This window comes from Talpa europaea, assembly GCF_964194135.1.
Source record: "Talpa europaea genome assembly, chromosome: 15".
NCBI lineage: Eukaryota > Metazoa > Chordata > Mammalia > Eulipotyphla > Talpidae > Talpa > Talpa europaea.
This window is the reverse complement of record NC_140083.1, coordinates 2,772,493-2,793,887: the sequence shown is the minus strand read 5'-3', so window position 1 is coordinate 2,793,887 and position 21,395 is coordinate 2,772,493. Positions and strand designations below refer to the sequence as shown.

The 21,395-nt window shown below is 61.8% G+C and overlaps 2 protein-coding genes across 2 annotated transcripts in view; one reads left to right on the top strand and one right to left on the bottom strand.

Moving 5' to 3' along the window:
* The window catches only part of SERHL2 (serine hydrolase like 2), a gene marked incomplete at its 5' end in the record, with an annotated part of 49,885 nt that extends 36,557 nt beyond the window's left edge, over positions 1 to 13,328 (top strand). The window contains 8 exons of the mRNA XM_084254886.1: positions 59 to 78; positions 453 to 527; positions 1,220 to 1,329; positions 2,137 to 2,216; positions 9,766 to 9,800; positions 11,177 to 11,259; positions 12,278 to 12,374; positions 13,114 to 13,328. Of these exons, the coding sequence (XP_084111012.1) occupies positions 59 to 78; positions 453 to 527; positions 1,220 to 1,329; positions 2,137 to 2,216; positions 9,766 to 9,800; positions 11,177 to 11,259; positions 12,278 to 12,374; positions 13,114 to 13,212 (599 nt within the window). The 3' untranslated portion in view covers positions 13,213 to 13,328. The remainder of the gene's footprint in view (positions 1 to 58; positions 79 to 452; positions 528 to 1,219; positions 1,330 to 2,136; positions 2,217 to 9,765; positions 9,801 to 11,176; positions 11,260 to 12,277; positions 12,375 to 13,113) is intronic.
* A 514-nt stretch (positions 13,329 to 13,842) lies between these two features.
* On the bottom strand, positions 13,843 to 19,068 carry RRP7A (ribosomal RNA processing 7 homolog A; the record flags this gene model as incomplete). Its single annotated transcript, XM_084254629.1, has 7 exons — positions 18,984 to 19,068; positions 17,665 to 17,807; positions 16,276 to 16,401; positions 15,630 to 15,747; positions 15,232 to 15,329; positions 14,703 to 14,901; positions 13,843 to 13,928 (listed from the first exon to the last, which is right to left on the bottom strand). The coding sequence occupies exons 1-7, from the start codon at positions 19,054 to 19,056 to the stop codon at positions 13,843 to 13,845; spliced, it is 843 nt and encodes a 280-aa protein (XP_084110755.1). The 5' UTR covers positions 19,057 to 19,068.
* Between the last annotated feature and the right edge of the window lie 2,327 nt (positions 19,069 to 21,395).

The window sequence follows — 21,395 nt, the reverse complement described above, 5'->3', positions numbered from 1 at the left end:
GGATTGGGGGGCTGGAAAGGGTGAAAGAGTGCCAGCCAACTGCTCTTTTGCCCTGCAGGTGGCATTGTGGGCGGAATGGTGAGTAGATGACCCTGCGGTGACCACCTCTGGCCACCTTGGGTGCCCCCGCAGGCAGGGTGGGGAGAGCCGGTGCAGGGAGGGGAAGTTCCCGGAGCTGGGAAGCGCCTCAAATCCTGAGTTTCAAGCCCATGATTCATTAGCTGGGCCTGTTTGCTTTGTAGAGGCGGTAATAGGGTTGTGGGGACACCGGCTGAAAGGGTGACAGTTCCCAAGGGGGTTCAGTGCCTCACCCTCCCTGTGGCCTCTACCAGGGTACCCCGAATCTGGCCCCTCCCTGGAGCTGTCTCAGGAAGCACTAGTGTCCCGGGAGCGCTTGGGCGCCTTTGCCTTCTCCCTGTCCTGCTCATTCTCGTCTCTGTGTCACGCCTCAGTTTTCCTGCATCTTCCCCGAGATGGTGGACAAGCTGGTCTTGCTGGAGTCAGTGCCGTTTGCTCTGGACTCCCAGGTAACAGCGGGGCTCCTGGGCATGCTGCCGCTGGGGAGACCTGGGGTCTGGGGGTGCCCTCTGCCCTGTCTCCTTTGGGGGGTCCCATGGAGGCCAGAGGTGCAGGGGGTAGACAAAGGGATCAGACCCCCGAGGCTTATACCCCCAGAAATGGCAAGGAAAGGGGCGCAGGGGCCTCTGTCACCCTTGGAAACGCCGTGTGTGGCCACAGAATCACAGTGACTGATGGGGTGCGAGGGCAGGGACAGTGGCTGAGGAAGCGGGGGGCACACAGCGAGCCCACGCCTGCCCAGAGTGCGCGGGCCCTGTGGGACCCAGGTCTCCCTGCGTCACTCACCGAGTTGACAGTGGTGCTCCGGGGTCTGGGCGCCTCCGCGTTGTCTGGGCGAGCGCCTGGTCCTCCCTGTCCCCCCGGGGTTGAGGGGGGCATGTCACTTCGGCGGCTGAGCCAGCAGTACACCATGGACAGGCCCAGGCAGGACTGGAGGGCGTGCTGGGGTGTGGGGCCGGGGTCCCTGAGCTGCCCCCAGCCGGCCGTCCTCGCCCCACCGTCTGGAATGAGAACGCGGCCTAGCCAGCCAGGCTGGTCCTGCGTGCCAGCACCGGGTCAGCAGGAATCCTGCTCGGCAGAATGAGGGGCTGCTGGGTGCAGCCGAGATCCCTGCCCACCCAGCGGAACCTGCCATCTGCAGGAAATGCCCAACCTCCTGACCTACAAGCGGAAGGCCATAGAACACACACTGCAGCTAGAGGCGGCCCAGAAGCCCTCCCGCGTGGTCAGCCCGGCGGAGATGCTGCAGGGGTGCGTGCGGGGGGCAGGCCCGGGCAGGGGTGTCTGCGGGAGCGGTGGGAGAAGTCTCAGGGGCCGAGCGGTAGCGTCCATCTCCTCAAAAATCCCCCAGCCTGTTCTCTGTGTTTTGCTAGGCGTCAGGCTTCCTGGCACTGCCGTCCCCAGCGGGGGCATCTGCCGTCATCCTCGCCCTCTCGCCGTGCCCTCCCCTTCTGATGGCCCCGGCCAGCCCCTGCTCTCCCTGCAAGCAGGCCCGGGCACGCTCGCACGCGCGCGCACAGCCTCTCTCTGCCTCCCCCGCCTTTTCTTCCTTCTGCCAGGGCCTCCCTCCCCTCCTGGCACTTTGCCGACTCCCCCCACTCCTCCTTCGCGCCTCGCTGCTGCCCCCCCAGAAGCCTGCCCGGCTCCCCGGGGAGCTGCCCTTTCCTGCCTATAGGTGACCACAGGCCTGTGGGTGGTGACCACATGGGTGGCTTTTGTCTACGCTTCTGGAGTTTGTGGTCATGGCCCAGTGCCCAGTAGGTCACCGCTCTGTAAATCGCTGTCGTCTCAGGAATGGAATCGGGCACGCACCGGCACCCTCGCGCTGCTGTCAGCAAGCACCCCGTCCTTCGGGTGCCTCCGTCCCCGCAGCCTCTGCTCTTTGTCAGCCTGTTTTTTTTTGTGTGTGGGACCCTCGCCGGTGGCCGGGGAGCGAACTGGCGCTGCAGAGGCTGCGGGCAGCCTCCCAACCCAGCGCTCAGCCGCTGCGCCACCAGGGGAGGCCCTCGTTGTCAGCCTTTTTGCCCCAAAGCATTGAGCACCTTTTTTTGTCCCCAGGTTCCTGAAGAACAACAGTCACGTGGGGGAGGAAGGAGGGCAACTCATCCTGCAGAGAGGAACCACGCAGGTGGCCAAAGGTGAGAGACTCCCCGTCCACGGCCGTTGCCACGGACAGGCCTGTGTCATCCCTGCTGCTCCGGGGCCGGTGTGACCCCAGCGCTCTGCAGAGCTGCCCCATCCTCCTGGCGTCCCGTCTTCCTCCCATTTAGAGCTGGAGAAGCTGACTCAGAAAGGCCTAGCGACTTGTGCCGGGTCCTGAGAAAGCGTGTCCACTGGGGAGCTGGGTCCTAAGTCTTGGGACTAAATGTTGGGGACCTTGGGCAGCCTCAAGCCCGGGTTCTTCACACTTTGTTCTCTGATAAATGCAGCCGGGAAACCTTTACTAAGGGTCTGCCATGTGCCCAAGCCCAAGCCAGGCTGCAAGGGCTCATGGGAGGGCCTGCTCCAGGAGGGGGTCCAGAAGCAGCCCCGGGAGGTAAAGTAAAAGTCCGAGGGAGACAAGGGGCAAGATGGACCATGTCCACCCTGTGCTGGGCAGAGAACAGGGTCCAGTTCCTGACTCTGCTCTTCGGCCATCTCGGACAGGTCTCTTCTCGCTTAGGCTCCGCTGGCTGTCTCGGGGGGCCAGGTCTGAGACTTCTGTGCTCAGGGGCTCAGTGCATCTAGCGAGGGGCTGACTGTGAATTCAGTGTATAAAGTACCAGCTGAGGCAGAGTAGCTGGCAAGTAGTAGGGTTAATCTGCGAGGAGCGAGGCGTGTGGAGCAGAGGGGGCTGTGGAACTGGAGACCTGCCTCGAAGGGCGGCCCAGCCGGGGTTACTCTGTGGGCTCTTGGGTCTAGTGTGGCCAGAATTTCCAGTTACTCGGGAGAAGCCAGAGCTGTGTTGTGTTTTTCTTCCAGAAATTAACCACATACTGTGAGATAAATGGGGTGCGCCAATGGCTCTTTGGACCTCGGGCTGCCAGTTTGTGGTCTCTTAGGGGGCAAGGGAGTTGTCTTAGTTACCGTCCCTGAAGCCTCCCTGCAGATCCATGGTGGAGAGAGGAGATGAGGGCAGAAGGCCATGGACCCGGGCTTCCCCGACATGCCCACACGGGTGGCCCATCGAGAGGGCCCAGGCGCAGAAGTGGGCTAATCTGGACTAAGACCAGCTCCAGCAGACAGCAGATTAGGCCAGGCCGGGGCCACGTGAGGTGGTGATACAGACGCTGAGCAGTTGTCATGGGCGGGGGTGTTGCTGGAAGGCGGGGGTGCCGGGGGCAGGTGGCTGGATCATTCTGTGGGGAACTTCTGCAGCAGTCGGGCCGTTTGGGGCCCGGGGTTAACCTATAAGAAGACCCATCAGGCTCCCAGGCCTCTGGGTGCCTCCTTGGTTGAGGCGACCCCAGGGCAGCCACTGTCTGGGCTCCTCCCCTCACAAGTTCTCCCCACCAGGCCCCCAAGGCCCCGTTCCAGGCTGGAGAGGGCAGAGCGCCGCGGCAGCCGCCTCCCCATCCCCGCGTCCTCGGAGTACCTGAAGGTGGAAACAGCAGACACTTATTTTCTCACGGTTCTTGAGGGCAGAATCCCAGGACCTGGGTCAGGACTGGTTCCCTCTGAGGCGTGGCACTGACACGGGCCTCCGGGGGCCTGTGGCTCGCGTGGCAGCCCTCCCTGTGTCCCTGCAGAGTGTGAGGTGAGAGAGTAGGATGGGGGAGGGGTCCGATGTGGCGGGGCCTGCAGTTTGCTCTTCGGAGCGGAGTGTGCCGGGCTGGCTGGCTTTGGAAGGTGACCTGGGGCGCTGAGGCCGGTGAGGGTCACAGTCCAGGAGGAAGGTGATCCAAGTGGAGGCAGCTGCCGGGGAAGGTTTTGAGGCACAAGCTGGGTCTGGCTCATGGGGCTTTGGGGGAGCCGAGCAGGCCCCTGGCTCATGACAGAGGACAGTAGCCGGTACCCGCCCACGCTGCCAGGGATGCTCGGGCCCAGCATGTTTGACCTGCGTGGTTTAAACACGAGCATTTGGCATGAGGGGGACTGAGTAGGTTGCCCATATTTTATGTAAAATGTTTTATGTAAAAATGGAGGTTTCGTCTCTTGCAAACCGGGAGCCCTGACAACACATTCTGCTGGCCCCTTGGGCAGCAGCCAGCTGGAGAGGCGCCCCACCATGTGAGCAGCCTGCAAGGGGCCTCTGCTGGCCTCTTGAGTATTCGGCAGAGACGGGGCGGGAGCAGGTGGAAAGGTTTCCCGAGTTCGCACTGCCTCTGACTGCGGGTCCTGGGAAGCTCCTGGCTCCCGCCCAGCAGGCATGTGCCAGACAGAACCAGCCTGGGGTCACCCTGGAGGAGGTGGGGGGTGGGGAGGGAGGCCCTGCCCACTGGGGCATGTCCAGCTCTGTAGGGGGGGCAGCCTTGGGGTGGGGGCAGGTCAGCAGTGGGCATGGTGTTCACGCCAGAAGCAAAGCCGCTCTCCGAGGGTTTTGCTTGGAAGTGGGGAGCACCGGGTGGCATCTGCTGTTCTAGACCAGCCTGGCTGTGGTTTGGGACCCTCGGCCCACCCTGGCCCAGGCTAGGGTAAGGGCGTCTCACCCTCGGCTTTCCTGCTGCTGTTGACTGGAGTTCGGGGGTCCCCAGGACTCAGGAGGACAGAAAGTCTCCTGCCAGGGATGCCCGCAAACTCGAACCCCTTAGGGAAACCGTTGCAAGATGGGTGTCCCCTGGGCACAGAGGACACCTTCTGGCGGCTGAGGGGCATCCCCACCTTATGCTGGGGGTTCTTAGCCTGATGGGCAGGTGCCCCGACTTCATTAAAAGAGGAAGGTCTAGTTTCTAGGAGACAGACCAGTAGGAGGTGATCGTCTACCTGGCAGTTGCCTGAACGAGCTGTTGGGGATGCGGCCCTGGGGGAGCACAGGGCGGGGGCGGGGGGGGGTCAGAGGCCAGAGAGAGGGCCTCGTGGGGCACACTGAGCAGCGGGGATTCTATCCAGGGGTGGTGAGGAGCCACCGCAGGGTCACGGGCACTGAGTGGAACCTGGCAGAGTCCAGTTCTAGAACAGTCTGGATGGGGGACACGCGGGGCTGGAATCAGGGGTTGGTTAGGAGGCAAGAATCAGCGCGGGGGCCCTGGGCCTGGACAGTGGGCCGGCTCCTGGCTAGAGGAGACCCCCCCCCACTGGCGACTCCACCTCCAGACCTCTGGGCCTCCCACGTCGCTGACCCGCCCTCCCTGCGGTTCTGATGCGGTCCGCCTGCAGTCAGCGTAGACCCCACGGCGCAGGGGCTCGTCCCGGGGTAAGTCCCGGTCACCGCTGAGCTCCTGGCCAGCGGCCTATAGATCCGGGACCTTCACCCACACCTCGGCCGCGGTAACAGGCCGCAGCGGCTCAGAGGGACAGGGAAACGCCGCTTCAGGTGAACAGTGCCCCCCTCACAGCAGACGGGAGACGCAGAGGGCGAGGTGGGGGGGGCTGTGGAGTGTCCCTGCACCTCGCCTGCCCTCCGACCTGACCCCTGGGGCTTTTTATGGAGGCTTCATCAAGTGGGCCAAGGATCATGGACTCCCTCGCCCCTCCCTGGAGGATGGGTGGGTGAGATGCTAAGCTTCTAGACATGGCTGGACCTTCCTGGGGAGCAGCCCGCTCCTGACGCCACCAGGAGCCCCCAGAGCCCCCGGTAGAATCAGAGGCCTCCAGTCAGGCCAGGGCCAGGACTCACGTGCCTCCTCTGAGCCACAGTGTCGGTCGGAGACGGCGGGAGGGGAGGCATGGCGCTTGCTTTCGGGAGGATTTTCTTACAAAGTGGGTCTTTTGTGCATCCTTTCGGGGTTTTGAAACCCTCAGCTGGGGGAGGGGGAGACGCCTCTCATGAGTGACTGGCAGGCAGGGCCATGAGTCCCCTCGGCAGGGAACCGGAGGCCCGGGAGAGAAGGCCGAGCGCCAGCCTCGCTCCCGGATGTGTGGGGCCGCTGCCCTAGGACCAGTGGCCGGACCCCTCAGCCAGGAGCGGCCCTGGCCTGGGACAGCCGCCGCCTGTGCTCACTCACGGAGGCCCTGGCGCAGCCGGGGCACCTGGTCACAGGAAGGGCCAAGGCCTCAGGGCAGAGAAAATGGTCTGGAGGTCCCCAGACAGCTTGGAGGTCACCCCCCCACCGAGATAACTCCTCCACCTTTAGGTCTTGCACAGCCCAGGAGCAGCTAAAACCAGGCCTGGATTTCTCCGTGAGGCTGGGTGGGGCCCAGGCAGGGGCTGGAGTGTGCCCAGGGCTGAGGCGCCAGGGGCCCGGCCCGCTCCCTGGGCGGAGAGGATGTACCGGCGCCACGGCCAGGAACTCTCCCAGTTACATGGTCCTTCTAAGTATTTTGCGTCACAGATGCCTGATTAAGAACCTCTATCAACAATTAATCATCTAAATTTATCTTCTAAAAATTCCATAATCTCTCATTAGAGGGGAAAACCTAATAATTACGGAAAATAGCTTTTCTTAATGTTTCCGTAATTGTTTCTTTCTCGGAAAGCCACTCTGTGTGCAAACATCAATTTTCCAGCTGGGTGACCCAACCCGCCTCCCCTGGGGGAGCCCTCCCCAAAGTGCCCCCCCACCCCGCCCCATGACAGGGCTTCAGGGCTGGGCAGAGATGCCAACCTGGTTGTCATTTTGGTTTTTAATTTAATAGTGCTTTCTGGGACGGGGCTAGAAGGTGGCTTTAAAACCACAGTCACAAAAGTATGTGTGTTTAGCTGGGCCTCAGTCTGTTCCCAGCCCTCCTGTTCCTCAGCTCAGCGCAGGGAACCCCCGTAGGGTCTCATCCTTCCAGGGTTTCCTTCGGTAAATGCAGACACCATCCCTGCCGCCTCTGCTCCGCCCCGGTGAGGCCCGCTCGGCAGCCTCCTGGTGTTGGACCTGCCATAGACCCTGGAGCGGGTCACAGCCTTGTGCAGACGTGGCGTGATCCCCCCTGACTGGGGGGGCCGGGGTACCCAGTCCTGCCGAGGGGGCCATGTCCAGCCTTGGCTGTGTCGGAGTCCGGCCGAGGCGGCGGCACTCACGGCCCCGGAGGCGGCTGCGCTCCCTGCACGGGTGCGGGGCTGCTTTGGAAGGCGCGCGGGGACCCGCAGGGCTGTCCCTCAGCTGCCTGGCCTGGGACAGGTGAGAGGCCAAGGCTGCCCCCCAGCTCCCATGGGCGCTATTTTGCCAGTGCGCTCGGTGAGCAGGTACATGCAGGGGGGGCCTCACTTGCATTTTCTCGTCATGGGGGGGCTGCGTCTCCCTCACCTGTGACCTGTGCTCTTGCCCAACGACGACGGGGTGTCGGTCTCCTCCAGTCCGGGACTCCTCAGACGTGGGGTGGGGGGAACTGCGTCACAGGTACTTTCCCCGACTGTTGTTTGACTCTGCCTTGAGTGGCTTTTCTTGCCCGCAGGGCTTTTAAACGTCCTCGACTAGGTGTCCTCCCTGTGCTGGAGTCGACGCCTTGGGCGCTGCGGTGTGCGCTGGGGTTTGCTGTTTTCCCAGATGGCTCCGCGGTTGCTGATGCCGTTATTAAAAAGTCTGTGATGGTCCCCAGGGAGGGGCTGCCCTGTCACCCCCTAAATGCCATCGGTGTGGGTTCCAACTCTCCACCTTCTGTCCGCCCAGCACTTGCCAGCACCCACATTTGGTTTATTGAACCCCTACGTGCATTTTAGTAGCTGCAGGACAGCGAGGCGAGGGAGTCGGAAAGAGGAAGACAGATGCTGGGCGCTTCCGCGCAGGGGGCTTAAGGAAGCGCAAAACCCAATGGGGCGCCTGAGGTTAAGAAGAAACGGTGGCAGGTCTCCCTGGTGGCGCAGGGGTTAGTCTCAGCGCTATCAAACTATCCGCAGCCACTGCAGCATGAGTTCGATCCCCGGAAAGGGAGCTGACCCACAGGGCGCAGCAGACCTCTCCTGTCTCCCCGCTGCTCCCCTCAGCTGAGGATTTCAGTCAAATCCACCTGTTCTGCTCCCTGCTCTGTCTCTGGTGAATCCTCTCCCCCACCACCACCTCTGGCCTGCACCCCAGCTCTTGTCTGCATAAATAAATTTTAAAAATCTTAAAAAAAAAAAAGAGGGAGCAGGTGGCAGAAAGGGTCAAGGGGTCAAGGGGATGGTGTGGGGAAATGAGTGAGGAACGAGATCAGTGGCCTAGGTCGTCGAGGAGGTGAGAGTTACAGGCGGGCTGCGTCTGTGGCAGCTGCAAGGTCCTCCTCCCCGCAGTGGGACCTTTCCAGGAGACACGCAGAACCACGCGGGACAGGCTCCTGTTAGGGCCCTTTCCAATCTTCCTGCGCGTTTATTTTTCCACGTGCACTTTAGACTCGGGTGGTTTAGCTCGAAACCACTTGTGGGGTTCATAACGTATGTTTACACTGTGACTGATAACCGCCCCATTCCTGCACGCAGGGAAGCCACAGCAGGCCCCTGCACCACCCCCTTCTTCCTCACCCAAGCCCCGTGCTAAATCTGCTCTTTCAACCTGCAGCGCCTCGGAGCAAGCCCGCGCTGGGTGGCAGGCTGTGTGGCAGGCTGGGATTGGGAACCCAAGCCCTTTGCCCCTGGAGCAAGGGTGGGGGGGTGTGGGGGGAAGTGGCTAGACAGTGCCTAGGCGGGGAGAGGTAGGTCGGCAGGGGCAGAGATCCGGAGTGTGTGTTAAGTGGGGGACTACGAGGCCTGGCCGGGCAGTGCTGAGGCAAAGACCTGCAGGAAGGAGGGCGCGGCCTCCCCTAGGCAGCCAAGCGGCCTGTGTCTCCCAGTCACCTCCCCCTCACTCCCACTCCAGTGACCGCCACTCTGGATGACACCCCTGTAGCCTTCCTCGAGGGGACGCTGCCCAGGCGTGGAATCGCGGGTGTCCGCCCCTCCTGGGTGGGCAGGGTGGCAGAGAAGCGAGGCTGGCCTGCTGCTGGGTCCCGCAGATCTCGCCAGCCTTTTTTTGGTCTCATTTCTTTCGACAAGTGAAGGCAGGCTGCTGGGAGCCTGCTGCCCTGCGGGGAGCTGGAGTCTTTGGAGAGCACCTGTTGACTCTGTATGCGGAGTGCCAGGACTTCGGAAGTTCAGTTCTGCAAACAGAACTTCTTCCCAGAACTGACTCCTGTTCTCTGAGGACGTGCTGGCGTGTGCTCCCTCCCACCCTGGTAAACTTGTTTTCAGCAGTAACTCATTAATCTGTATAAGCAAAGCCACAAGTGCGTGCTATCTTCTCGTTCCTTTGTTCAAGTCTTTTATAAAGCGTGAAAGGCCGAGCTGCTCTCTTGCTCTCCCCAGGCTCCCCCTGCTGCAGCTTCATTTAGACTCGAGTCTTCATTCATGGCAGAGAACTTCACTGTCCTGGCACAGCAGGAATCTCAGCTGCTGGGCACTTCCGGTTACTTAAGCTCTGACTGATTATTTTAAGGTTCTCAGAGACCCAGAACTAGGGCTCCAGGCAGGTCACTGTCCCCAGGGCCCCTCTGTGGGCCATGCTGGTGGCTCCTCTGTGGGCCAAGCTCTGTTCCAGCTGAATGCCCAGAGGACGGCTGAAACCCCCAGAAGACGTCAGGCTTGAGGGGTGCGCCCCGGCTGGAAGGCCGGGCCCAGGGGTGCGGAGCGAGTCCCCCACACGCCCTGAGGCCCGCTCTCTGCTGTTCCAGGTGTGGTGCTGAACAGAGACCGCAGGATCGCCTTGGTGAGTCTCCCGCCCTGGCGGTACCCCTCAGCCCCCTCCTGTTTGGACCGTTGTAACGTACACGTGGTGTGACACTGATGCTTTTTTTTTTTTTTTTAAGATTTATTTATTTATACAAGCGCTGGGTACAGTCAGAAGCGCGGGAGGGTGAGAGGATTCACCAGAGCCAGAGCAGGGAGCAGAGCAAGCACGCTGCTGAGGGGAGCAGCTGGTGGCAGGAGAGAGCTGCGTGCCATGTGGGACCCTCGCTGGGGGCTGGGGATGGAACCGGAGCTGCAGAGGCTGCAGGGCCCCCGGGGGAGGCCCATGATACTGATGCTTTTTAAGCCTTTCACGAGTATTCAATTCAGGGGCACTGAAGATATTAGCCCCCGCTGAGCGGCCGCCACAACCTAGCTCTTTTCTGTCAACCCTGGAATCTGCTCTGGGGAACCCCTATAAATAGGGGGTGAGTCCTGCGATAAAGGCCTTTTTTGTCCGGATTATTTCACACGATGATGTCACGTGTCTTCCGTGGCACCACCTGGGGCGTGTCCGGCTCCCGCTCTGCGCGCGGGGCTTGGGTCGCTGCCGCCCGTGGGCCGCGGTGGACATGAGTGGACACTTTTCTGTTCAAGTGCATTTTCAGTTCCTGTGTCTAGACAGCGGGAGGGGGATTGCTGGTCACAGGGTCGTGGTTGTCCTGTTTAACCCCTGGGGAGCCCCCACACCCTCTCCACAGTGGCAGCACGGCCCCCCGGCCCCCAGCCTCCATTCCTCGCCACGTTTTCACACCTGGAGACACGTGGGAGATGCAGCCCCACACTCTGCCTTGGTGACCCGCACAGAATTGAGGCAGGCCTGGGGGACCCCCTCAAGCCTCAGCCCCAAGGTTGTGAAGAGCTTCAAGGCTGTGCCGGAGGGAGGGAGGGGGCCCCTGCCTGGGGAGGTCCCCACCTGAGTTGCGTTCCAGCGCCCCCTCCTGTCGGCCGTGGGCAGTGACGCGATCACAGACTTGGTGGGGGGGCAGTGCTTCTGTTTTCACCAGGGAATTAACTTGGGTGCTGTGAACCCCTCCCTGGGGTGGGACTGCCTCTCCGCCTGCCCTCAGCCGTGGGCTCCCCTCAACTGTGGGCTTCCCTGTGAAGACACACGCTGGCTCCTCAGTCAATCTCGTTGCACCGTGCGGGTGACATGGGAGCCTGTTTCTAGAAAAGCACTCAGGGTGTTTTAGCCCTGAGTTTTAGCAAGAAATGACTTGTTGGGGTTCAGGGCAGAACAAGGACAATGAGTTTTTGTGGCCATGACCTTCTGGCTCTGTGTGTGGTTTCCTGGGAATGGAATATTCATGCCCACAGCAGGGCCGGTGGGGGTACTCACTGGTTTCGTCTCTCCAGCCAGAGCACTGCTTCGACTTCGTCAGCAAGGAGCTGTTTGTGCACGCCATGAAGCAGCTGCAGGCCCGCGTCCTGCTCATCAAGTGAGTGAGCCGCGCGGAGGGAGGCCTGGGGGGCTGGGAGGTCCGTCCTCCCGGCGAGACCACACTGCCAGACCACACTGCTGTTTTTCCTGGGAAAGGCCCCCGCCCCACCCCTGAAGGCGGGCCCAGGGAGGGGAGGCTTGGACAGCTGGGGTGCGCCGCCCCTCTGAACAGGTGTGTCGGGGGCACCCAGGTGGCAGACATTACAACTTGGCCCTCATGCGCTCCAGGCCCCCTCTGCCCCTCAGGCTGCCTTCCCCACCCCCAGGGCTAAGAACGTCTTTTAGGGTGGCTTTAGGGTGACCCAGTCCCACAGCTCCACGCCGTACCGCACCTGGCTGGTTGCAGCACGCCCGAGGCAGGAGCTGTGGCCTCCGGGGACACCCCTGGGCCTCGGCACCCAGCACAGGGCCTAGAGAGGCCAGTCCAAGCCGCCAGCGGGCAGTGACAACCAAGGCGTCCGTGAGGGGTCAGCCCGCGAGCACGTGGTCTCCCCACCATGTTCTTGGCGGCACAAGGAGGGAGACCCTGACCCCACCCCACGACGGGCCTTGACAACGCGCAGAGTGAAAAGCCAGGCAGAGTACAGGGGCGCGGGGTTCCACGCACATCCAGGCCAAACAGGGAAACGAGGTCAGCCGGCGCGAGACTAGGAGCTGGAGCACACGCGCTGCAGCTGCACACGCAAGGGTGGGTTTGAGATGAAACTTTCTAAAATTGATGCTGGCGACGGCCGCACCGCTGAACAGACCGGAAGCTGTGGGACCCCGCTTCTGTCGCGCGGCCACCACGTGGCTGTTTTTAAAACGCCTATTAATGGAATCGTGTGTTTAAACGGGAGGGACCAAGGACGAGGCCCACGCCAGGGCCTGCCTGGCCCCCAGCTCTGCGCCCAGTGGTCCCCCCAGCAGGACAGCGAGGCGCCGGGCGGGGCCTGGCCGTGTAGCCAAGTCAGGCGAACCGGTCCTGAGGCGCCGAGGAATCAGCACCAGGCTGGACCCCGTTTCTTCCCGTTCAGATCAACCCAAGGATTTTATGCCGTGCGGAGAGAGAATGACGACAAGAGGGAAGCCGTGAGCTTCTTGCTCGACACGCTGAAGTCGACCCTGAAGGACGTAGGTGCCGGGGTCTGGGAAGGCGTCAGCCACGCAGGGCGCCTCGCCCCTCTGCCCTGCCCCAGGTCTAAGCCCCCTCCCTGCTGTGGTCACAGTCCCTGGAGATCTGGGGTCACATGTCAGGAGACAGACTGTATTGGCAGAACCTTCCAGTTTATTGTCCTCACATACACCCTGGACCAAGTGCAACTCGGCCAGGGGAGGCCCCCAATTTTATAGGGTCCTAAACAGGAACAGATGACCTCACACCACCCATCAGGGCTGCTGGCAGCAGGGGTGGGTGAGTCTCCAGGGTGGAACTCGAGCTGCCCTTGACCTTTGCCCCCATCCCTGGGACACCTGGCATTTTAGGATCATCTACCCACACGCACCTGCCCCTGCGGGCCTCTAGCGCTGCCTTAAACGGGAAGCCGCCTGGTGGGCTGGGTGCACCCGCAGAGCCTAACGGTCCTGTCAGGCAGAGCCCATTGCGAAAGGTGCTCCGCCTCGTGTGATGATCAGAACCAGCAGCCCCGACCCCCCATCCAGCCGAGCTCTGCTTCAGTTTACAATGGCCCAGAACCCCAAGTTTGCACTCTTGCCTCGCAGTCAGGCCTGTCCACCCACCAAGCCGCTGCAGCTGTGGCTCAGCCACCGGCCCCATCAGCAAACCACCGCGGCAGTGGTCACGGAAGAGCGGGGCGCAGAGGGCCCGCCAGCCCTCTGGGCGGCACCTGACTGTGCACCCTCCCTCCTCTAGCGGTTCCAGTTTGTGGAAGTCCCGGGCAACCACTACGTCCACCTGAACCAGCCCCAGAACGTGGCCAGTATCATCTGCACCTTCTTACAGAGTCCGTAGCCCCGAGACCTCATGCCTTCTGCCCCGACTCCCTCCTCCCGAGGCCCCAACCAGGCGGGGGGAACGGACCTCCCTGGTACGACCCAACAGGCTGGCAGAATCCAGGGCACAGTTGGTGGAGCGAGAACGCTGAGATTCTAACTTGACTGATTCAAGGGGAGACATTGCCAGGATCGGGGGGAGTGGAGGGGGTGAGTTGTGTGTTTGTGGCTGAATCTGCAACACTGGCAGCAGCTGGAAGGGGCCGGGACCCCATGCACAGCTCAGGGGCTTTTGTAATCAAAAATAAACTGTCCCTGTGTTCTTCCTGCTTCCGAGGCCGAGGCACACACGGGGGCGGGGGTGGGGGGGTGTCAGACGCCAGGCCGAGAGGAGGGGGTGTCAGACGCCAGGCTGGGACAGGACGGGAGGGGAGGGGAGAGGGAAGGCGCCACTTCCCGGGCCACGTCCTCATGCTGGCTGGGCCTGGCCAGCACCAGGTACAGGACTGCTGAAGCCCCAAACCACAGGTGACTGTCCCCTTCGCCCCTGAGGCGTGGCTCAGATCTGGAGATGAGCCAGGACACGCCCCGGGCCACACGTCCCTGCTGGCGCCGCCACCGCCATCCACTGCCCCTCCCGGGCCACGGCTCAGTAGGGCCGGAATTTGCGCTGGGCCCGCATCAGTTCGATCCTCTGCTTGTCCTCCTCGAACTTCTTGCGCAGCTGTGCCAGATCTGGGGGTCGGGGGAGAAGCAGGGTTGGACCACGCACTCCCTACACCTAGCTGGGGAGCTCAGTGCCCTTCCCCATTCTGCGTTGGCAAATAGTGAGGAAACAGGACAGTCAGGGGGGAGGAGACAGCAGGCCTGAGCTTCCAGTGAACAGAGCGCGAAGCGACACTCCCTACCCCAGCCTGCACACCAAGGGGAAGGCAACAGGCTCTAGGGGAGCCGGGAAACCCCCCCATTGCAGCAGCCAGCCTGGGGGTGCCAGGAGAGGTACAAGGCTCCACCCAGAGTGGAGATGGCAGTGACCCAAGGGTACACGGGGTCAAGAGATCAAGGGAAGGCAGCTGATGAAGGGCTGCGCGCTGGAGCGCGGGGGAGAGCACCTTCCCCGGCCAGGCGGCTGGGTAGTGGGCTCAGCACCATCACTGCCAGGCAGGCCACAGGCTACGGTGCCACGGACACCCTAATACCGTGCCACGCTCTCAAACTGAGTCTCGCCCCCCACCGCCACGGCTCTCACTGGAGGCTGACAGGTTCCCGCACCACCACTCAGACTCGGCGCCTCTGCACCTCTAAGGGCCCCAGGGGCCCCCACCCACTGGGCAAATGCAGGTGCCTCTGGGAGCCACAGGACCACCACCCGGGTGGCTGCTGGGACTTGAACTGCAGAGCCCAAGGGGAAGTCTCTGCCTGGAGAGACCCCACCGCTCGGGCTGGTAGCCACCCACAGGCCTTGTGGCCAAGGGCAGGGGGCAGGACGGGGCCTGGACACGCCCTTACGTTCCATCTTGGTCTCGCGGTGCTGCCAGGCGTAGAAGTTGAGCAGCTCCTTGCGGGCGCGCTTCCGCTTCTCCCTCTCCAGCACGCGCAGGCTGGCCGCCTCTGTCCGGGGGAGTACGGGCCGCCGGCCCCGGCGGGTCACCTTCACCCAGCCCTCCTCGTCAGGGACCCCTTCCTCCTCCTTGGCCTTGGCCTCCTCCTGCAGGGAATGGCCGGGGACGGGCCGGCCCTGGGGTCAGCCTGCAGCCCAAAGCGCCTCTCCCCTGGACCTCCCTGGGCTCTCTGGCACCCAGAATCACCCCAGTGAGCCCCCAAGCCCACATCTGTGCCAGCGCAGCCTCCTCTTCCACCCTCCAACCGTGCGTTCCCTACAGTCTAGAGACCACATGTCACCAGGCAGTGGCCCCAGATCAGCAGGGAAGGAAGCCTGGACACAGGCTGGCGAGGGACAGGCTGCCGCCGGCCCACTGGGCTAGGGAGCCCAGCGCGCACAACCCCCTCTTCCTCACAGCCACAGGCCAAGTCCCACCTCGGCAACCTTCTCGTCGTAGGCCTGCATGAACGTGTCCACTTCCACCCTTAGGGCCTCGGGGTCCGGCACCGAGTCTGTGTAGTCGCCAATCCACTCTGAGCATTGGAAAGGGCGAGGAAAAGGCGTTTCCTCAGGCAGACCCTCAGGGCCCCACTCAGAACCCGCCAGGCTAGCTGGCACCTTCTCACTCGGGCTCACAGGAACAGGGAACGGTGAGAGAACAGCCGTGTGGCTCAGGGTTCGGGTGGTAAAGCAAATTCTAGTAGGGGAAGCTGGGCCCTCACCTCTCCCACCCGCTCAGGCCTCCCACACCCTGAAGCACTCACAGACCCTGCGGCTACAAAGCCTCCCCCACCAGCCCAGGGTGCCGACGCCGAACCCGACCCAGTACTGACTGTGCACGCCGCTCTTCACGGGGTGCGTCTCGGTGGAGATCAGCAACGGGCCCTTCAAAGCCAAGGCAGCCACCACCCCGCCCGGCTTCTGGAACACGACATAGGCTACCTGGAAGCCCTGGGCAGGGAAGACACATCAGAGTGCTGGGGACCCCCTGCACTCCCTGTCACCCACCGCTGCACAAGCGCACCATCCGCAGCTGGGCTTGTCACTGGACCGGGAGGACCACCAAGAGGCTGTCCCGTCATCTGGGGAGCAGGCTTATCCAACCTCTGTAGAAGGGACCTGCTCCCACCTCTTCCCCACGGAGAGGCAACAGCCCTTTCTCCAGCTCCAGGAGGCGCGCAGTGAGAGCTGAGGCGGGGCCAGGAGCATGGACAGACGCACAAGCGCCACTGCGCCGGGGCGGGGGGGGGGGGGGGGGCCCTGGGTTCATGGGACGGGGTCTCCATGGGAAGAACAGTGGCCCGGACTGAGTCGTGAGAACGAGCCACCATTAGTGGAAGACAAAGCCCTCCCGCACGTCTTGAGGATGGGCCTCGGCTGGCAAGTGACGCTGGCCACACTGCACAGCTACCACCTGCCCCCCCACGCCCCACAGCACCCCCTCCGCCTTCCAGCAGACCCCAGTGTGGGGAGGCTTACCGGGACAGGCTTGGGCTGAAAAAACTTCGACCTGGGCTCCTTGGGGCCCTCGGCAAGATCTGGCTTCTCCTGTAGCTCCACAGACTGGACAGGGCCGCACCGGGAGAGGAGGCGGGCCAGGCACTCCTGCAAGGGGAGCAAGGGGAGCCTCGACGGGGTCCCAGCACATCCCCGGCGGGCTGCTGGGGTCTTAGCACCTGCATCTCTGCCTCAGGGCAAACAGGGAGGCCTGGGCCAGCCTGTCCTCTAAATGCAGCCTCCTGCTCTGAGGAAGCACCTGGGAGACCTTCACGTTAAAAACTGGGGGGAAAGCCAGGCCTCAGTGCACTGGGAGGGAGGAGACAAGCAGACCCAGCTTGGGGCTGCCGACAGGACCCACCACGTGCCTGTTCTCCTCACCCAGCTGAACGGAATTGCGCTCGCAGAGGCCATCTTGGGGAAGCTCAGTCCCTAGCAACCTCTATAGGTGAATGATTGCAAAAGCAGGAGCAGGTTCTAACTGGGCGCCCTCCCAGGTTGTCCACCTGGCGCTGACCACGTGGGGTGGGGCACGGAATGCCCGGCTCTGCAAATGCGCCTCAGCCAAGGCTAAAGTGACATCTCTCCTCGTGGCGCTCCTTCCTCTCTCTAGCACTCGAGAATCTTTCCGAGAACAGACTTCCTTTTTGAAACAAAACTTCATCTATAATCCAGCAATTCCCTTAGTTGCTCTTCTGTAAATCTACATAATATTAACTTTAACAGTTTTTTGGAGGAAAAAAATTTAATGGACATGGATGGCAGATCTAGAGGTAACTTTATTTTCTTCAACTTTCCTTATTTCTCACTATGAACATGTGTGACTTTCAGAATTGGGGAAAACAACATGTAATTCTGCAGTTCTGGATAATAATGAAAACCTTTGGGCTCCTTGGATTGTTTTTCTTAGTACAGCTTTAATAGGCCAATTTCCTGGGCCTCCCTGGTGGTGCAAGGGGTTAAGATGCAACCTATGAAGCAATCCACAGCCTCTGCAATACGAGTTCGATCACCAGCCAGGGAGCAACCCCCATGGTGCAGCAGACCTCTCCTGTCTTGCCCGCTGCTCCCCTCAGCAGTGTGTTTCAGTCAATCTGCCTGTTCTGTTCCCCACTCTGTCTCTGGTGAATCCTCTCACCCCCCACATCTCTGGTCTGTACCTCAGTTCTTGTATGCATAAATAAATAAACCTTTAAAAAAATAAATAAAAGGCCAATTTCCTGCCACGAGAGAAGCAGGCCTCTGTGCAACGTCCGTAGGGCTTCTTATGAGCTGCTGCCACCTCACTAGACTTGGTGGGGCCAGTGGGAGCCCAGCGCGGCCTGAAGCCCTGACCTGAGCCCACCAGTTCCCTCCCAGGCACCAGCTTACCTCTGTGCAGTACGGGGGCACATTGAGGACAAAAAGGGTCTTCTTCTGAGGCCAGGAAGACTTGGTGCCTTCTCGAACTCTGTGCTCTCTCACGTAGAGGTAATGAGAAGCCTGCTGTTTTTCCGAGAACTTGATGGGAATGGCTGGAAGAGAAGCAGGGGTGGGAGGAAGAGTATGAAAGTCAAGTTCAGGCTGTTCCTGGCCAGTTCCATCTGTCTGTCCATCCTTCTCTGAGCTCTTCCCGTGCCAGGCCTGTGGGGAGTGCTGGGTAGGCTGGGAGAGCCAAGAAACCTCTGCCCAGGAGGAGTTCCCTGGCAGGGGTGGGAGAGGCCATGTAGAGGGCGGATGTTACAGGTGGGGAGAAATGAGAGAGCACACCTTACTGCTCATGGGGTGAACCCCCAAATCCTCACGGGGTGTGGCTGGAGGCCCTGCAGGACCCTGCCCATCTGTTACTGCAGTAAGCCAAGGCCTGACCAGGAGCACCACCCCTTCTCTGCCCATTCTCCGGGTTTCTGGCTTCACTCCTCAGGAGAAGCTGAGGTGCCAGCCTCATCCCCAGGGCCGCGCCACTTCCCTCAGGCCCTGAGCGACATTCGTATGATCTTGTGGGTAACGGCCCCCATACGTTTTAATCCGCATAAGCCCTAAACCGCAAACCTCGGGGCTGTTCCTATGCTCCCCACCTTCTGAGCACAGAGGTGCGCTCAGGGCGCCCACGGGTCAGGAGAGCCAATGAACTCATGGAACAAGATGGCATCAAATCCCGAAGGGACAGGGAGAGGCAGAAGGGGTGCCCCAGAAGGGCGCGGCTGGTTCAGGAACCGAGGAAGGGGCACAGCAAGTGCCACACCCTGCCGGTGTCACCTGCGCGCCGCTCCGGCGGCACAGACAGAGCTCCTGGGCAGCAGCGGCCCAAGCCGGCTGGAGACAATCAGGTTTGTGTCGGGCGCCCACGGCGGCGCCCGGAGGGGGCCGGGGCCGGCCCGAGGGCGTGAGGCACGCTCTGCTGTCGTCTGACCTGAGGCGACCCGCGGGCCCCGCGCGGGGACAGGAGGCGCAGGCAGGAGAACCAACTCGGAGGCCCCTGCCATGCTGGGGCGGGACGAGGAGGCGCAGACGGGGGAGACGCGGCGGGCTCGCCTGGCGGGGCGGGCGGGACCCCCCGGGCTCGGCCCGGGGAGCGCGGCCGCCGCAGCGCGGGGCACCGCGTGGGTCGGGGGCTCCGGGCCCTCACGACCCGCCGGGGCCCCCCGACCCCCGAGCCACCTCCCCGCGAAGCCTGGCCGTGCCCGACCCCGCGGCCCGGGGCCCCTCACCCGAGTAGCCCGGCGGGCTCGGGATCCGCGCCTCAGAGTCCCGCGCCGCGCGCTTCCCCCTGCGCGCCACCATCTTGCCGGCCGGAAGCCGCGGGGGCCGCTGGGAGTTGTAGTCCGGCCCCGGGGCGGCGCGTTTCCCTGGCGACCGCGCCACGCTAGGGGCCGGCGCGTCAGCTCGGTTCCGAGCCCGCCCTCCCGCCAGGTCCCCCTGCGGCTCCTTCCTCGGCTCAGAAGAAAGTCGGCGCGACGCGGGAGTCAGCGTGGGCGCGGCCCGGCGGTTCGCGGAGCGAGCTCGGCTTTGCCCTGCTCGTTCGCCCGGCCCACCTGCAGCAGTGGACACTCCGGACACGGGCGCGAGCGCTGCAGCCCCAAATCCAGGCTTCCTGAGAGAGAAGAAAACAACAAACACGCCAGGAGCAACATATAAAGCAGAGCTGTCGGTGCAAAGTGAAGAGGAAAATGGAGGATGGGAGGAAAATGTGATGAGGGAGGCGTCGCCATTTTAAATGAGGCGAAGGCCTCGCTGAAGGGAGGTTTGAACAGATATTCGAAGGTGAGGAAGCAAGGCATTCCCGAAAGACAAGAGGCTCTGGGCAGGGCACAGAGCGCGGGCCCGGAGGCGGGACCCTCTCTGTCGTGGTAGAGAAATACCAGGGAGGGCCTGTGGCCGCGCGGGCGGGAAGCACTGGCCAGGGGGGCCCAGGGAGACCTCCACGAACACTTGTTACCCTGAGTGTGGTGGGGGCCACTGTGGGATTTTGAGCAGAGGGGAGTGGTGTGTGAACGGTCCCTTGGTAGCCCTAGTGCCCCTAGACCTGAGGCCGAGGGCGGGAGCAGGCCCGCTTCCACGCCGCTGCCAGAGCCGGGAGGAAAGAGCGTGCCTTGTCGCCAGAGGTGGTGGTGGAAGTGGCGTGGTCGATCAGGGTCTAGGCAGGTTTTGGGGAATCCTGACAGGGTTTGCTAGCAGACTGTTATGCAGGGTGAGAAAGCCAGGAACACTGCTAGGCTTCGGGGTGTGACAAACGAGCAGGATGGTGGTGTCATTTATGGAGATGGGAAGACTGTAGGAGACGCGGTTTTGGCACAGACAGGGTGGGCAGATCTGAGTTCACCAGGGACTGGGGTGAGGTGCCCATTAGGCATCACGGGGCGGACGGACGTGAGACTGTAAAGATCGGAGGAGAGGTCTGGCCTGGGGAGATACCCACGGAGCTGGCAATGGATGGGTGTTGGGAAAGGCGGCCAGAGGGGGTTCACCCAGGAAGCGAGTTCGAACGGGAGAGAAGCCCAAGCCCTCTAGACATATCTGGCAACCAAAGCCCATTCAGACCATGTACCCAACAGCCCTTGGAATCACTGGTACCCCCTTTTCCCTGTGAAGGTTGCTCACTGGAAATGGTTGTTGGTCCCTTTGGCGAAGGATTGGTGGCACTGCCACTGCAAGCGTTTGCTGAGGCCTTAGAGATTTTCCACAAGGGACCCAGCCTCCCTGTCAGTGTGACCTCTAGGTCTGAGGACCCACTCAGGCCTGATAATGGGGGGCTCCTAGAGATCTCCCATCAGCAGTTGCAGGAGCCTCCTCTCCAGTGCTTTCCATCCTATAAAATCCAAGCGGTACAGGGGCTGCTATGGTCCCTGGGAGTAGCCTGGCCTCCTAGTCATCAGCATGGAAGCTGCAAGCTCCCTGGTTGCCACTCTGCCTTGCTCCTGTCCTGGTCAGTACATCAGCGAACCTCTACTCTGGAATCCTGTCATCCCTGCTGATCCCTGGGAGCCCAGCTCCAAGTATCCACTCTGCCTCGGAGGACAACACGCAGGCTCTTGGACTATCAGTGCCCAGCACTCGTATTCATTGCTCTTTCCAGAGTGCATCTATGCTGCACTTCCACCTCGCTGAGCCTTTTGGACTCTGAATACGTTGGCCATAATGATTCTGTGCTCACCTTATTTACTGGGGGCCACCATTTCTTCCATACTTCAAGGACCAACCTAGCAGCATATCAGAACTGGCTTAGTGTGTCCTTACCAAGGACACCACATCCCAAGTCACAGGGGAGCGTCTCCAGAGGCCCCACCAGAGACAGAGTAGGGAGCAGAACAAGCAGATCTACTGAAATACACTGCTGAGGGGAGCAGCGGGAGACAGGAGAGGCCTGCTGCACCTTGTGGGCAGCTCCCTGGCCAGGGATCGAACTCAGGCCATAGAGGTGGTAACACTGAGATTTAACTCCTAGGCCACAAGTGAGGCCCTTTTCCTTCTTTGATTTTTGGGAATAATTTAAGTGGGCATAAATTCTTTCAAGTTTGATAAAATTCAAACTTAAAAGAGTCACCTGATCCTGAGATTTTGTTTGGTAAGAGATGTCTGATTGTTTCAATTTCCAGAATTGTGGTTGTTCAGGTTTTCTTCCT